Source organism: Rhododendron vialii, chromosome 2a (assembly GCF_030253575.1).
Source record: "Rhododendron vialii isolate Sample 1 chromosome 2a, ASM3025357v1".
Classification (NCBI taxonomy): domain Eukaryota; kingdom Viridiplantae; phylum Streptophyta; class Magnoliopsida; order Ericales; family Ericaceae; genus Rhododendron; species Rhododendron vialii.
Window position 1 is genome coordinate 4,407,554 of NC_080558.1, and position 16,088 is coordinate 4,423,641.

General features: G+C 36.0%; 2 protein-coding genes across 3 annotated transcripts; both read right to left on the reverse strand.

Moving 5' to 3' along the window:
* Positions 1-1,672: 1,672 nt before the first annotated feature.
* Positions 1,673-16,088, reverse strand: LOC131315542 (uncharacterized). Its single transcript, XM_058344654.1, has 2 exons — positions 15,644-16,088; positions 1,673-2,231 (listed from the first exon to the last, which is right to left on the reverse strand). The coding sequence occupies exons 1-2, from the start codon at positions 15,831-15,833 to the stop codon at positions 1,792-1,794; spliced, it is 630 nt and encodes a 209-aa protein (XP_058200637.1). The 5' UTR covers positions 15,834-16,088; the 3' UTR covers positions 1,673-1,791.
* On the reverse strand, positions 6,328-13,398 carry LOC131315545 (uncharacterized). Of its 2 annotated transcripts, XR_009196808.1 has the most exons (7): positions 13,023-13,398; positions 12,304-12,371; positions 8,680-8,971; positions 8,345-8,528; positions 7,993-8,249; positions 7,572-7,778; positions 6,328-6,814 (listed from the first exon to the last, which is right to left on the reverse strand). XR_009196808.1 is itself a non-coding variant. In XM_058344657.1 (2 exons), exons 1-2 carry the CDS (start codon positions 8,965-8,967, stop codon positions 6,764-6,766), a joined length of 339 nt encoding a protein of 112 aa, XP_058200640.1. In that variant the 5' UTR covers positions 8,968-9,112; the 3' UTR covers positions 6,328-6,763. The 2 variants fall into 2 exon arrangements, 1 of the variants encoding a protein (XP_058200640.1); XM_058344657.1 differs by lacking the exons at positions 7,572-7,778; positions 7,993-8,249; positions 8,345-8,528; positions 12,304-12,371; positions 13,023-13,398 and having other exon boundaries at positions 8,680-9,112.

The following is a 16,088-nucleotide window of genomic DNA, read 5'->3' on the forward strand; positions in this document are numbered from 1 at the left end:
GTTGAAGTTGATAAAAATTTATATTCGGACTACCATGTCACAAGTGAGATTAACTGAATTGTCTATAATCTCAATTAAGAATGAGAACTTGGTTATAGTTAAATTACGATGACTTATTGAAGAATTTACTTAAAAAAAATGCAAAGAGATTGTATAAATGGAGATAAGCTAAACTACATAGACTTGGTTATACACATTATATAAAGGATGATTGAATCTCCATTTTCCCGGGTGAACGTGGGCCGGATTATATAGTTAAGAACCAAGCCAACTCGTACAAATTTAATATTTCGAGAACCAAACCTATCTATGATTAGAATGACAAATCGAACCGATCCAAACCATCTGACTATGGTTCCATTCCAGTTTTGAACAGTGGTTCACTTCAAGTTGAGATACCATAGGAGCCGTTCCAGTTTTAAGAAAAAGTAAGTTTTGGAAAAAGAAGGTAATTTCAAGCTCAAAAATTATGTGTTTACGTAAATAATTTTCCTATCAATATGGATCTTGTTTGATAGATTTCATCGGGATCTTTTATACGACGCAAAAAAAATTAAAAAATTATTTTTCATTTTCATTATATTTGAGTTTGAAAATTGAAGAAAAAGAACTTTTGGAAAAAGAAGGGAAACTGGAACGGCCCTTTTTTGGGAACAAAATCAATCATGAAAGTGATGAACCGTACCGATCTAAATCATTTGACTACGGTTCCATTCTAGTTTTGAACCACGGTTCGATTCGAATTGAGATATCAATCATATCATACATACAAATCCGTTACGCCACTCAAAAAGCTGCATCAAATGCTCAAAACAAAACCCTTTTTACAAACGAACTCAATGAAAAGTCACCAAAAGTTACTAAAAGTTCATGAGTTCAAATGAACTCTTCTGCAATTTTCTTATTTGGAAAATTTTCCAGTGCCGGGTGGGTATCATGACATGTTTGCTCGGTGTATCTGAGCCGTCCATTATATTTTTGAATGGCTAGAATTTGGAGAGAGAAAAAGGAGAGAGAAAGTGTTAGGGTAAGAGGAGAGAGGGGGTTTCAATCCGAGCCATCCAAAAGCTTATTAGACGGCCTGGATGTATCAAGCGGGTACCACGTACGTAAGATATAACGTCCCTGGCACCGAAAAATTTCTCTTCTTATTCATTTGGGATGTGCTATTTCTAGCATCTGGATGGTTAAAATTCAATTGTATGTATAGAGGGAAGTTTCTGTCAGAGATTTGTTTCTGTTATTGGTTTGAGTATTTGAGTTTCATTTGCCTTCTTCGTATTAAGTTTGCGGTCCTTGTGTGCTTTCCCTCTCGAACAGGGTCGAAAATGCACCATACTCATACACAACATTTGATCCCACATCATACGTTTCAATGGGATCGATGAACTATGTGAGTGTGGAGCATTACAAGACAAAGCATCTCTAGCATTGTTGTTCCCTCTCCATTTCTCCCTTGCTAGTCTTCAACCCAAACAAAGCTAAAACAAAACTGGAAAAATTCAAAAGCCATAATCGGATCGAGGACGCAGCCGACAACATACTCCTTTCGAAGCGCTAAACTTAAAAGCAACTCAAAAACCAAGTTATTGGAGAATCTCTAAATGCAGTACATCTCATATGCAAATATTGCATCTGGAAACGTTATAACTAAACACTTAATTATAATAAAGTAAAGGTTTTAAGTACCAAGATTATTAATACATGCAGTTGAAAGAAAATTAGAGAGGTAAATACTAAACGCTTAATATAGTTGAAGAAAAATAAGTTGGTCAACACGAGATTCATCAGCTACTTTGGCTTAAGAAATACCTCAATCAAGTTGGTGCCAGGTAGGCTAGAACCAGAGATATGATCCTGTAAATCCTCATCACAAGCTATTAAAAGATCATCATCATTGTCCTGATCTTTGTAGCAAATGTAATAATTTTCAGCCTTGTGTCCCAGCCTCTTTTCCACTTGTTGTTTCAGCTCTTCCATTCTCCATGGCCAAGACAACTGAAACTTCATCGTAACTGTACTAAATCTTGCCTTCACAATCACACTTTTTGTGCCAATGGTAGCTGAGACTTGATTAGAAGGTAGAAGCGTAACAGAATTCAGTTTTGGGATTTGCACTTTATCAACAACCGCGGGAGATTCGTTGGGGCGAGATTGATTGTGTTCCCCGCAAGGTGGCCAACTGGGGATGCCATGCCCTCGACAAGCTCGCTTCAATGTGGATCGGCTAACTGCAAAAATGAGGAAGCCAAAAGCTCTAAATTCTTCTACTTAGTAACTCCACTCTACATCTTCATTTTGCAGACTTCAAAATTTAGTCACATCCGGCGCCTACCTACCTTTTAAAGATTCCATCCTTTCATTTTTTCGACTCAAATTCCCTTCTGAGATGTATATGGGATATCGATATTGATTTCAAAGTTATTACTACGTACACTTGATAGAAAAAGGAACTTACCACACTTTTTAATTGTACCTGTATTTTAGATAGATTAGAATTACATAGACTAGGTTCTATACGTTTCTCATATAAATGGAGATTGAATCTCCATTTTCCAGGGTGAACATTGCCAGTTAATCCGTTGTGTAAGCTAAACTAGAAACCAAATCAATGGATACATATTGAATATTTCGAAAACCCAAACCTATATCCATCCTATCCATGACAATAACGACGAACTGGACCAATTCAAACCATTTGACTATGATTCGGTTAAAGTTTTGAATCACGGTTCATTTCATCTTGAGATATCATGTCATAGGCACATAAATGTTCACATAAGCGTCCTCTAATTTATCTTTGCTAAGTCTTTTTAATATTGTTACTCGGAATTTAATGCTTAATTTTTGTGTTGTAGTAATGTAGAACACGTGGAGGCCTAATTTCATGATCAGTTGGACCGAGTCAAGCCCCGGAAGCCCAAACGGTGTTTAATTTCAGATTACCCAATTTGGCAAAATTTGGACGAGCTCGGAATAGGCCCAAACTTGGTGGGCTGACTTATTTCGCGTTCCGATCAATACACATTAATCCTAAGTTGATGATCGATGGTGCTTTTCGGCCTAATTCCTTCATTTAGGCATTCAATTGCGTTATTTTGCCGTTTTAGGAAAGATTTGTTTCGTTAATAACTCTTAGACCGTAATTCCTTTTAATTTGATTCTTTTTGGGAAAGTTTTGTTTATCTCGTCGCGACGAGATAGACAACTCGTCGTGACGAGCAAATCTTACGCACAAGAAAGAAAGAGAGAATCTCTATAGTATTATTGATAAAAAATTGCATAAGCTATATGTTACAAGCCCTTATATAGGCCGAAACCCTAAAACTCTAAAAATAAATTTGGAAAATAAAAAGTCCCAGAATTTCTAAAACAGAAAACGGGAAAGAAAAACAAAACTTTCCCAAAACGAATCAACTTAAAAGGAATTACAGTCTAAGAGTTTTTAACGAAACAAATTTTTCCTAAAATGGCAAAATAACGCAATTGAAGGCCTAAATGAAGGAATTCGGCCGAAAAGCACCATCGGTGAGTATTGATCGGAGCGCGAAAATAAGTCAGCCCATCAAGTTTGGGGCTATTCCGAGCTCGTCCGAACTTTGCCAAATTAGGTAATCTGAAATTAAACACCATTTGGACTTCTGGAGCTTGACTTGGTCCAACTGATCATAAAATTAGGCCTTCACGTATTATACATCATGTAGGTAGTTGGAGGGTTTGATACAAAAAGTACAAAGTTAGAATATTAAACGGTGTTTCAAGTTGGTCCATTTGGAAGTCAATATGGGTCAAGAGTTTGGCACTGAACTTAATTAGTCCATGGGCAAGACTACTGAATTTGCAATTCAATTGGGTGGGCCCAATGCTTATGTATTTGACTAGCTGGTTGGGCCAAGTAAAGGAATTAGGCTAAGCCAATTCCGGCCCTCGAGGGTTATTGTTTTTTTAGTAAATTAGAGGCCGGTCCTTTTTTTAGGTTTGGTTTGATCCCAACCCTAAAATATTTTCCCGAAGCTGGATGGCTCGGTTATGTTGCATGTGGACGTTTTTGCCCCAGATCCCAACAAACAAAATAAACTGCTCCTACAATTCAGACGATTCATATATATATATATATATATATATATATATATATATATCTCTCTCTCTCTCTCTCTCTCTCTCTTCGTTGTTCATCCATCATCAATCTTCACCACCGTAGGCAGTCGTAAAGCACCAGCTCACAAGTTCTCTATGAATCCTCCATTGGCGAGGTCGACGACGATGAGTTAGACGAGAATGACGAAGAAGATTTCGACGAAGGAGGAGGATCAGTGGTTAATGACAACGAAGACTTCCACCGCCTTCGCCTTCGCCGTCGCGCCACCACCGCCGCTCTCTCCGACGCTGACTATTTCTCCTTCGCTGCTCTCGATGAGATCATGATCACCAAGGGGACACTGTGAAGTTAAACTCTTCTTCTTGATCAAACCCAACAGAAATTCCAAGATCTGTTTCCAGAAATTCCGTGAAGTTAAACTCCTAGAGTTTTCAGATCTGTTCGGCAGTGGAACAAATGGTGTAGTTATGCATTCTTTTTGTAGTTTAATGGTGGAATCTAGAAAGAAGTAGTTGTGTGCACATGTGTAAATTGTTCAATGATCTGTTTTCACCTTTCCGATTTTTTTTTAGATTTTTTTGTTAAATGTTAGATTTATGTATTTTAATCTCCCATATTTGATTTTGATTACCTTTTTTTTTTGTTCAATTTTTGTTCGTCTGTGTATTTTTTTTATAAAAATTGTGTATTTTTCTATGAAAAAACTGTGTGTTGTTCATGTGAACTATCTATGAAAACTGCGTATTTTTCTATGAGAACTATATATTTTCTATGAGAACTGTTTATTTTAGTATGTGATAAGACTATGTGAATTATGTGAACTGTGTATTTTTAAGTTCTCATAGTCCAGTTCTCAAAATCAATTCACAAAACTAGTTCTCTATGAGAATAGTCACTTCTCATAGCCAATTCCCATAGAATTGACTATGAAAACTAACAGTTCTCATAGAATTAACTATAAGAATTGGCAGTTTTCATAGCTTAAAATACATAGTTCTCATAGTGGCTAATAGCTTAAAATACACAGTTGTCATAGAACTGACTATGAGAATTGTGTATTTTATGTGAAAACTTTCTATGAGCTAGAATTGTATATTTTCTATGAGAACTGTGTATTTTTCTATGAGAATTGTGTATTTTATGCGAAAACTGTCTATGAGAACTGTGTATTTTTGTATGAGAACTACGTATTTTTTATGAGAACTGTTTATTTTAATATATGGTAAGACTATGTAAACTATGTGATCTGTGTATTTTTCAGTTCTCATAGTTCAGTTCTCAAAACCAGTTCACAAAACTAGTTCTCTATGAGAACAGTCATTTCTCATAGCCATTTCTCAAAGAATTGACTATGAAAACCGACAGTTCTCATAGAACTGATTACGAAAATTGACAGTTCACATAGCTAGTTCTCATAACTTAATTCACTTTTCATTGCCAATTCTCATAACCAATTCTTCTCATAGCCAATTCTCATAACTTAATTCACATAGTCACTTCTGATAGTCACTATGAAAACTGACAGTTCTCATAGAACTGACTATGAGAATTGACAATTCACATAGTCAGTTCTCATAGTTTAAAATACACAATTTTCATAGTGGCTCATACACTACAAGAAAAATTAGATTTTATAGCGTTCGTAAAACGCTATTAAATCATATACATAGCGTTTTTCCGAACGCTGTATTAGCCGATGTTGTTAAAAGTCTTGAACCTTCGACAGCGTTTTTAAAACGCTATAGTATGGTAGCCTTTAGACAGCGTTTTTAAAACCCTATAGTATGGTAGACTTTCAACAGGGTTTTTGAAACGCTATAGTATGGTAGACTTTCAACAGGGTTTTTGAAACGCTATAGAATGGTAGACTTTTAACAAGATTTTTAGAACGCTATAGATTTGTAGACTTTTTATAGCATTTTTAGAACGCTATAGATTGTAAAATTTCTATACCATTTTTAAAACGCTATATATTGTAAAATTTCTATAGCACCTTTGAAACGCTATACATTTAGAATTTCCCACAGCATTTAAAGAACGCTATAAGTTGAAAATTTTCCACAACATTAGGTTTTCTATTATTCACCATAAATTTTTGCCTTGCTGTCCATTGTAAATTTTTCACAACATTTTCGACCTAATATTCCAATTGACTTTTAGCAAGTTTCTTGACTATACAACCTACAATCCAACCTGAATAGCAATCCACATAATAAGTTCATACAATGCTTAAAAAAAGAAGATGGCGGCTCCAATGACTTCCTTGACAATATATGTCACAATATTGCATACAAAACCAACAAAATATTTCCAAACATCAAAGCGATTACCATTACAAAAGAAATTCAATATACTAAATGTCCTTCCAACATTTCTATCTACTAGTATATACAAGCCTTGTCACCAAATATCAACAAAAAGGCCTTCCAAAATATCCGTGTATCCCGAAAGTGGAGTACAAGCCTTGTTACCAAATATCAACAAAAAAGCCTTCCAAAACATCTATGTATCCCAAAAGTGGAGTTCAAACCTCGACACCGAAATATTAATAAAAAGGCTTCAACCAAAACAGTCCTTCCAAAATCTATCCATCCCATAAGTATCAACAAAAAAGCTTCAACCAACCAAGCGATAATGACAGCCATCACACTAGCAAGATCATACCTACATCTTCAGTAAAAAGTCACAACAACACTTCTTTATCAACCCATAAACCTACATATGGTAGAAGCAAACATTTCAATTTGATGGAGTCATAACAATTTCTACTAAACATTTCCATTAGAAAGAGCATCTTTTTTCAGATTATTCGAAGGTGAGCTTGGTGTATCATGTTCAATTTTTTCCATATCATCCTAAAAATTGCATAATAAAAAATCATTGTAAATGACCAATGAGACTGTAAATATATATAACAAGTAGAACACACAAATAACGAATGAGTCTGAATTTAATGCTCAAGCTGCCTCTAAAGCATGAATACTCTATTTTGGCCTCTGTACCACGTATCGGTATTCGATACAGATACCGATACTCTCAGATACTCTCCATACGTATCGTGTCCGTTCAGCTAGGATAGGTGGTGATTGTGGTGTGCTGGCATGAAAAGAAGTGACAATCAAAGAGGGTAGGGAAACAAGACCTAAGTATGCTTATTTAAGAAGTACTTCTAAAAAATCAGATTCCATACTCGATTTGCAAAACCACTCTTTATTAGTAGTTGATCAGTGTTCGTCTGTGGAGATTGATACAAAGTATAAGCAAGAAAGCAGCATTTTCAGCTACAACCGTTTTAGTAGTTCATCTAAACAAAGTAAAATGCTAAAACCGTTTTAGTAGTTCATCTAAACAAAGTAGATACAAGATATTTTGTACGCTGAAACTAGCGAGATCATCTGAACAAAACAAGAGTTCATTCCGGCAGCATTTTCAGGAATCAAGTGGTGGAGTGGGATGAACAGGGTGCACATACCTTGAATTCTTTACTAGTCTTTTCCTTCACAAAATCCTTTCAATCATGTAGCGATTTGACGTTATCAGGCTGTAGCTTTAGCCTTTCTTCCTCATTCGAAGCGTTTCTTATTTTTTTTACTAATATTGACTTTGAGGCTCTCCAATCTTCATTCATTCTCCGGAAAACCATTTGTCTATGCCATTCTTCATGAAGATTGAATCTTACCTGAAATTTTGAATGTAGCTTGCATGAAATTCTATAATTTTTACTTCCACAAGAGTAACTTAAGGAAAAAAAAGAGTTGAAGTCATGAGATTCTATCATGTAACTCTATGCCCTTCTTCATGAAGATTGGATCAGTCAAGATATGAAAAAAGAGAGTTGAAATTCTATTATCGTGTAACTAAAAGCATTATAATAGTTGGGCACTATGACATACCTTAATAGATTGCCATAAGATTTCTGCCATTGCCGAAGGAAGCTTTCGCCAATCCTTTAGTGTATATGGTACAATCTCTCGAACTAGAGGTCCCAAGAAAGAAGACAACTTGACTGATCCCTCACCTATTGGTTCACCATTCCCATCAAACTTAACTTCAATCCGACTACTTCCATCTATAGCAATGGTTTTCAGCTTGGTTGGGCCTCTTTTGCGCTTGAGATTTTGTGACGTTCTTGAAGGGCTTGCAAGAGTTTCTGTTGAGTTTAGCATTGGATATGAATGTACTTGTAAAACATTAAATAAAAAAAAGTAAACAAACAAGAAATAAACTCAAAATATTGTTTCTCACCCACACAACCAACAACCGTATGTGGGCTGCAAAACATGTCAGGTTGTTCAGTACGTGATGTGGGAAGCTGCTGAGCTTGGGTTGCTCCTTGGGTACTGCCACCCTATTCTTGAGTTCTTTGTGATTTTCTCAGAGGTTGTGCACTAGAACAATCCTTTTTATTTCTTGGACCTGTACCATTCACCTGAAAATATGAAAAAAGCAATGCATGAATGAAGGGGAGTGGGCAACGTTGTAATGAGCATGTAAATTATAAAAAGAGCACGTATATATAAAAAATGTAGAAGTACATTAATCTATCAAAGAGTATACTATACATCCTATAGAAACATCACCTCATTTGTTATAGACCCCGAAGGATCATCATTGTCATTATTAGAACACAACCTTTCTTCACCATCAAATAGTACGACGTCTTCATCACCATCGACTGCACGCCCAATGTCAACTTCTTCCTTATCATTAACTTTAATGTTGGCACTTTGATTTAAGCCCAACAAAAACTTTGGCACATTCTTGACTCCAGCAGCCTTCAATTGTACTAAGTTTTGATCCATTTTTTTTTGCTTTAACCTTTCATAGCTTGTCAACATTTTGGACAAGTGCCTCGGCTGGATATACATGTTACTGAATACATAAAAGAAACAAGTTAACAGAAAAAACAAAACCAATCTGCACCAGTAACATAGCAGCAACCAGAAATTAACTAAACGAATATCCAAGTATAATATGAACACCAAATTAAGGCACAATGGCAAGATACAAACCAAAAGATCCTGGGAGGTGCCTTTAGTACAACATACCAAAAGTTACAAACCATAATATCACAAAAAAGACCAAACAAAGCAAAGCCCAAATTCCCGAACACAACAAAACGAATTCAATGTACTGGATTTCCTCTAGTCAATTAATGAGGTTTAAAAATGGGTTGCAGGCTTGAATTCTTTACCAGAAAATGTGAATGTGATTTAGACTAATGTGGCTGAAACATGGCATCCCAAAAAGTTAATGGAATTCAGAGTAAAAAGTGAATGTGAATGCCAAAGTGTGAAAGTGAATGCTAAACAAAAAGAACACTCTCAAAACACATTCAAACTAAAGTGAATGAAGCACAACTTACAGCAGATTCAGGTTCAGAACACAGTCAAAGTAAAAAACTGTTAGTGCCAAAGCTGTCCAAAGCAAGTGAAACAGATTCAGGGCAGATTCAAGCAACTGAAATAGAGTCAATGCAGTTCAAAAACAGGTTCAATGCAGTTCAAGCAACTGAAACAGATTGAATACAGATTCCCACAGTGCAGATTCAAGTAAAGCAAGTCCTCCCAGGCTTTTTTTATTTTCTATGGAGAAGCTAACTTAAACCCAAGCACATAATACTAGTCAAGGTGTGTATAAGGTGGCCCAGACACCCCAAGTTATCAAAAATATTTTTTGCAGAGATAAAATTCTATGGCTTGACATTTACACCCCCCCTAAAAAAAATAAAAAATAAAAAATTCTATGGCTTGAATACCTACACCAAAAATCGTTAAAACATTTATGATCGAGGAGAAAATGTCTATCTGACCAAAGAAGTTTTAGTTTCCACCCACTCTCATATAGCTAACAGTTGTAAGCTTACTGGAATGTTTCTGCTCCTAAATTTAGTGATTTTGTTCTTTCCCAGCAATCAGCACATCATTTGGGTTGGTGGTCCGCAACCCTTTTCCCAACAGTGTCAACAGGTTAGTGTTTTATCATCAAGATTCTATTCATGGCTCTAAGATAGCATGGACACCACATGCACAAAAGGGACTTTTTCTTTTTGGTTTTTCTAAAGCTGTCCAATGACAAGGTACTCTAGATTCAGAAATCCATTAACAACCCGACATTTCCCTTTCAATTATTTGAAAAAGTCAATTTCTCCCCCCTCCCTCTAACTTGCCTAGCAGCTTTCCCAATGTTGCCATCTCTTCCTTTTTTCGTTTTCTATCCTTTAAGGGATTCCTTATCTTTTCACACATTCCTTGTTTAAGCTTTCTAGACTTCAGAATGCCCTTTATGTCACTTCACTTACTGGTTGAAAACTTGAAACTCCCAATTCCCAAGTGTTATTCCAAGATTTTAGTCTTACTTTAACAACTACTAATAATAGACTATTATGTACGATATAGTCATCTTTGGTCCTAATCAAACAGGTGGTTAGGCAACAAAAAATATAACATGCTCGAAGAGTGAAGACAAATAACGGATCGAAAAAGAAGAATCGAAATCTATTTCAATAGACGAAAGGAAACTTGAGAAGCAGAAAACACAAACAATTGGAAAATGCACACCAGGAATGTAAAAGTCTAAATTACAGGCACAAGAATCTTGCTAAAGTGACTTGGACCTTAGGAGTACTGTCATTGGAACTTGCTAGAAAATCTAGTAGAGCATTCTCTTTCCAATACAATTAACAAGGTTTTTAATCTCCCTACTTGAACTAATCAGATTCAATAAGAATTCAAAATTGTCCTTTAGATGTTCTTTTTTCCTGTGAAAACACCACCATTTGTACAGGGACCTTTTCCAACTTCTACACGGTTCGTTTAATTCCTGCCAGGTACGAACGTACTGAGAGGCATATTAAAAAGAAGAGTGACAATGAAATGCCACTTGCATCCAACCATCAGATTCGTTACTCTTGAAATAGACAAAGCTTTTCTGCTTGAGAGTGATTTATATGTTTGGGGTAGGGTCTAAAGAGTTTGTCCGGTGTTTTGTGATGTCCCTAGAGTTGGCATGGGTGTTCATATAATCCACTCACGAATAAGGACCACCAATGCAAATTGTTTTTGTCCACAGCTTGTGCCTTGTGAACCACATAGAATAGCCATACCTCATTCATAAAGATGTTTTTGCAAAGCAGAAGAGTCAATTTGGAAACACAAAAAAGAGGAACATTTTTAGTGAAATATGTAGACCAAGAGAGGAGTAGATGGACGGTCGACATGACGAGGACAAGGGGTTGCAGAAACATGTGAAGTGTTGGTACTAGAAGGAAGTGGTTGTTCCTTTCAATTTTTCATTGCCTTGCCTTATGCAACTTTACGTTACTGACTTATTACATCTTCTCCCAACTTTATGTTACTGTCCGACATCCTCACTAACTACCCAGAAACATGGTTATCTGTACATAGACTGATATAAAATACCCCATAGTTAATCTGTACTCTGCAATATGAAGAAGAATTATTTAAGAATAGTTTCAAGTGTTCACTATGTACATACTACTGCAATACTTAACATGCAGCTTCATTTGCAAAATTTCATCATTATGACCAAGGAAAGAAAGCAAAGAAAGAGCGAAAGAAAATAATAACAATGGAGAAGACGAAAATAAAACAGAAAACTGGTCATAGAACCGGAGGTTTCTACACATCGAGATGACACTATCTTTATTCTACATGGCCAAACTAAAAATCCAATGTTGAAGAATGAAAGCACAAAAGAGAGTGTTTCCAAACAAAGCTTCCAAAAGGGAACTAGGACATGGCATAATTGAAAGAGGCCCAAATTTCTATAGCCTCAATTATCAAACCCCTCAAAAAGTAGATGTAACCGTAAAGCTGGTTTAATTGTTTGGTGGTGCTGGATATGTTCCTATTATTGTGTCACTCCAAAAAAATATTGCCAGCCCAAGTTTAGCACCAGTTAACAAGTGACATATATAGCAGCAACAATTATCAGTAACACTTCATCTCAATAACCAAGCTGTAGGTATATCAGTAAGACTTCATCAGTTTTTCTTTGAGTTTTCTCCCTAGTTCACATTCTATTTAATAAAATAAAGACAACCATAACCAACAAATCACACATTCTCGTACAAAATTCGCTAGTAACTCTACGACGTCATTTAACTCGAAATAGATACCATGAAAAAGTAAAGCCCGAACCTTATATTTCAGTAAGAATGAAAGGCAAAAATCAAATCAAACCTGGTGAGAAGTTTCCAAACTGATTGTTTGCTTCTGCCAGTGCAATATGTCGGAATATGGCTTTGATTCTTCTCCAAATGCACAATGACGAAGCAGATGAATGATGAAGGTTAGGAGATTAGTAAAGAAACAAAAGTTAATGGATAAACTAACAAAAACAGACCATTTATACACTGACATCGATAAGCATATAATATTAACTCAAGCGATTTGGGGAAACGACAACCCAGCCATTAAAACACAACCGTGGACCTCTTCAAACGTTTTCTTTGTAGTTGTTTCATAACACCTAGGGTAGGAGACCATATTATTTAAACTAAATTCTGGTCAGTTCTCTACAACCTATGTATATAAAATGAAGATTTATACAAAGTAAAACTTTTAAGCACATAGACCCTAAAAAATAACCCGTAATTTCTAATAAACAATGTAAAATCACAAACTCCCAAAATCAAACCCTAAAAATGCTTAGCATTACATATATGTCAGTATATATAAGATAATCGTTTTCAAAGTAGCTAGGTTTGTGCATGTCCGAAAGCCTCTCACTCTAATGTCCGGATTTGTGGCTGGGTTTGCTTAATCATACATGATCAAAAGCTTCTCACTCTAATTTCGAAGTGGCTAGGTCTGTGCGATGGTTCAATAATCTGCTGGTTGATGGGAGAGGGAGAGGGAGAGAGAGAGAGAGAGAGAGAGAGAGAGAGAGGGAAACAAACCTGGTGTGCACGATTGAAGCCCTAGGACACGAGAAATCGATCCATAAACGAGCAAAATCAGTTCGCAATGCTTGAGATATCAAGCTCCAGTTCGAGCGAAGTGATTGGGAGATCTGGTGCCTCTGATTTTGATGGAGCGATTGAAATTTTTGGTGACTTTGGGCGGCAAAGGATTGGCGCCCCAAGATTTTCGCGCCCGAAGGTTTTCGCGGAACACTGTTCTATGTTAATGAAACGCTATAATTTTATGAGCGGAGGATCCGAGGGAGCGTTCCCCTGTTTCTGAACAGGAAACGCTATTACTACTCCTCTTTTATAGCAAAGATGTAAAAACGCTATAACCTAATGCAATAAAAGCCCATATTTGTTGTAGTGATAGCTTAAAATACATAGTTGTCATAGAACTGACTATGAGAATTGTATATTTTATGTGAACACTGTTTGTGAGAATTGTATATTTTCTATGAGAATTGAAAACTATTTATGAGAACTGTGTATTTTTCTATGAGAATTTTGTATTTTATGTGAAAACTATCTATGAGAACTGTGTATTTTTCTATGAGAACTGCATATTTTTTATGAGAACTGTATATTATTCATGAAAACTATCTATTAGAACCGTGTATTTCCTATGAGAACTATATATTTTTTATGAGAACTGTTTATTTTACATAGTTCACATAGCTAGTTCACGTAGTTCAGTTCTTATAACCAGTTCATAAAGCTAGTTCTCTATAAGAACAATCATCTCATAGCCAATTCTCATAGAACTGACTATGAAAACTGGCAGTTCTCATAGAACTGACTATGAGAATTGGCAGTTCACATAGCCAATTCTCATAGCTCAGTTCACGTAACAAGTTCTATATGAGTACTGAGCGGTTCTTATAGAACTAACTATGAGACTCGGCAGTTCTCACAGCCATTTCACATAGCCAAGGGTATTTGTCTCCGAAATAATATGATTCAGGAATTGATTCTAAAAATATAGCTCCCATAGCCCCAGTTCTCATAGCCATAGTTCAGGGGTATTTTTGTCTAAAATAATATGTTAACTTGGGCTATGTGAACTGGTGGGGATATTTTTGTCTGAAATATTATGTTAACTAGCTATGAGAATTGGCAGTTCTCATAGTCAGTTCACATAGCCAAGGGTATTTTTGTCCGAAATAATATGTGTCAAGAGTTGATTCTAAAAATATAAATTTTACTAAAAATGGACATGTACACAAAAAATTAAGAAGAATGGGCAAAATAGTAAAAATGCATGAAAAGTAAAAAAAAAGGACTGAAATAAAGAAGGAATATTTTTGTCAGGACTAAAGTAAGTCCGAACCTACTTTTTAGGGCCGGCCTAAAAATTCCCCTTATTTTTTAGTCGGCTACAGCGATAATAAAAGCGGGAGGTTTTGGTTTTGTGGAGGACTTCTGAAACGGGGAAAAACGCAGAAACAGAGGTACAGGGAACAGCCGATCACTGTTCAACTCAGAAGACGAAGAACGGGGCTGTCTCCGGGAAATTTCTTTGTTCAGAATATTATTAAGTTTTCTTCTGAGTTTTTTATTTCCTTTTTCCTTCAAGTTTTTTAAAGCTTTATTTAATTACTCGTACTCCGATAACTCGTTTTAATTTATGTTCCTTATAAAAGTTGTTCGTTGGTTCTTGTTTAATTTAGATCTTTTATTTATTTTTCATCTCGCGTAATAGATGCATATTTCAAATTAGGGTTTCTTTTGTTTCTTGCTTAATAATGAGTGAGTAGTTGTATAGGTAGGGTCGCGGAGTGATTAGCACGCTGTGACCAGTTCGGGCACCGCTCCTATTTTCAAACAATAAAAAAAAAAATTAGAGTTGAAAAATACTTCCCGTAGACGAACCCGAGCATTGTCGGAGCCCATGTGAACGGAGGAATGGGGGACCAAAACTCATTCTCCGCTGCGCATGGGTAAACGACGACCACAGGGTCTCGCATCTTGCGAGGTATCTTTCTCAATGTAAAATTGAACGTTTTTAAGAATACCGAATCGAGTAGTTTAATCTGGACTGGTTACGAGTGCTATGAACCCTACGATCGTACCTCCTTTTAATTATTTGAAAAGAATAGTTGTTTCCTTAAGCTTTAATTAATCTCAATCATAACGAAAAGGGGTGGCTATCTAAAAGCCAGTTTAATCAGTAACAACTCGAGTTTTTAGTCAGCACACATCACCGTCTCTGTGGATTCGATTCCGGACTTACCAGATATTATATATGTTACGTCGGTTTCCGCCCTACGCTTGGGGCAACCCTTAATTTTAGGACTAGGAAATCGTCAAGCATCATGAGGTATTCAAAACAAAACCCTCTTTTAACATGATCGAACTCAATTAAAACCCACCATAACTTATTGAAACTCAACATATGTCCTCTATCAAATGTGGGAACTATAAAGTTCTTTTAGTTATGAAACTCAACATATGTCCTCTATCAAATGTGGAAACTATAAAATTTAGGTCACCATGTTGATGCTCCCTTACAGAGCATGGTTGGAGCATGTTTAGCTCGGAAAAGTTTTACTGGAGCTTTTGAAAGAAATGTCTATCGAGATTTTCATTCCTTCAAAAAGTGTATTTAAGCGTACCGTTTAGATGCTTTGCAGCAACTTTTTGAGGCATTTCCTTATACCGTAAGATATCTTCTAGAGAAATTGCATCTTTCTTGTTTCTTCTCTCTCTTCCTGGGGTCATTTCCTTCCTTTTCTCTTTTCCCAAATACTTGGAATTGAGTTGAACCTCTTCAATATCAGTTTGCCCTGTTCCCCCCCTCCCCATTCCAACTGCCTTAGCTTCAACATTGCCAAAATCTTCATCTAGGTAAAGCAATAGAACTTTGAATTCAAGAATGACTAGTAAAGAATAATTCCTAAAGTTGCCACTGCAAGCGATTATGTTTTGGGTTTTTATTTTTATTTTTTGCGAATAGTTTATACTGTTTAGATGATGACTGCTAGAAGATATACTGTGAAGCTAGAAAATATTTTGAAATATGAAGGGACTTTCGTTAACTTCATTATGCGGGAATAAGTA

Excerpts from the sequence above, each read along its gene's own strand:
- LOC131315545 (XM_058344657.1), bottom strand. The coding sequence starts at position 8,967 with ATGTATATCCAGCCGAGGCACTTGTCCAAAATGTTGACAAGCTATGAA. Across the intron at positions 6,815-8,679 it reads CGGGGTCTATAACAAATGAG|GTTTATGGGTTGATAAAGAA; the intron begins GTGATGTTTCTA and ends TACCATATGTAG.
- LOC131315542 (XM_058344654.1), bottom strand. The coding sequence starts at position 15,833 with ATGGGGAGGGGGGGAACAGGGCAAACTGATATTGAAGAGGTTCAACTC. Across the intron at positions 2,232-15,643 it reads TGCTGCAAAGCATCTAAACG|TTAGCCGATCCACATTGAAG; the intron begins GTACGCTTAAAT and ends TCATTTTTGCAG.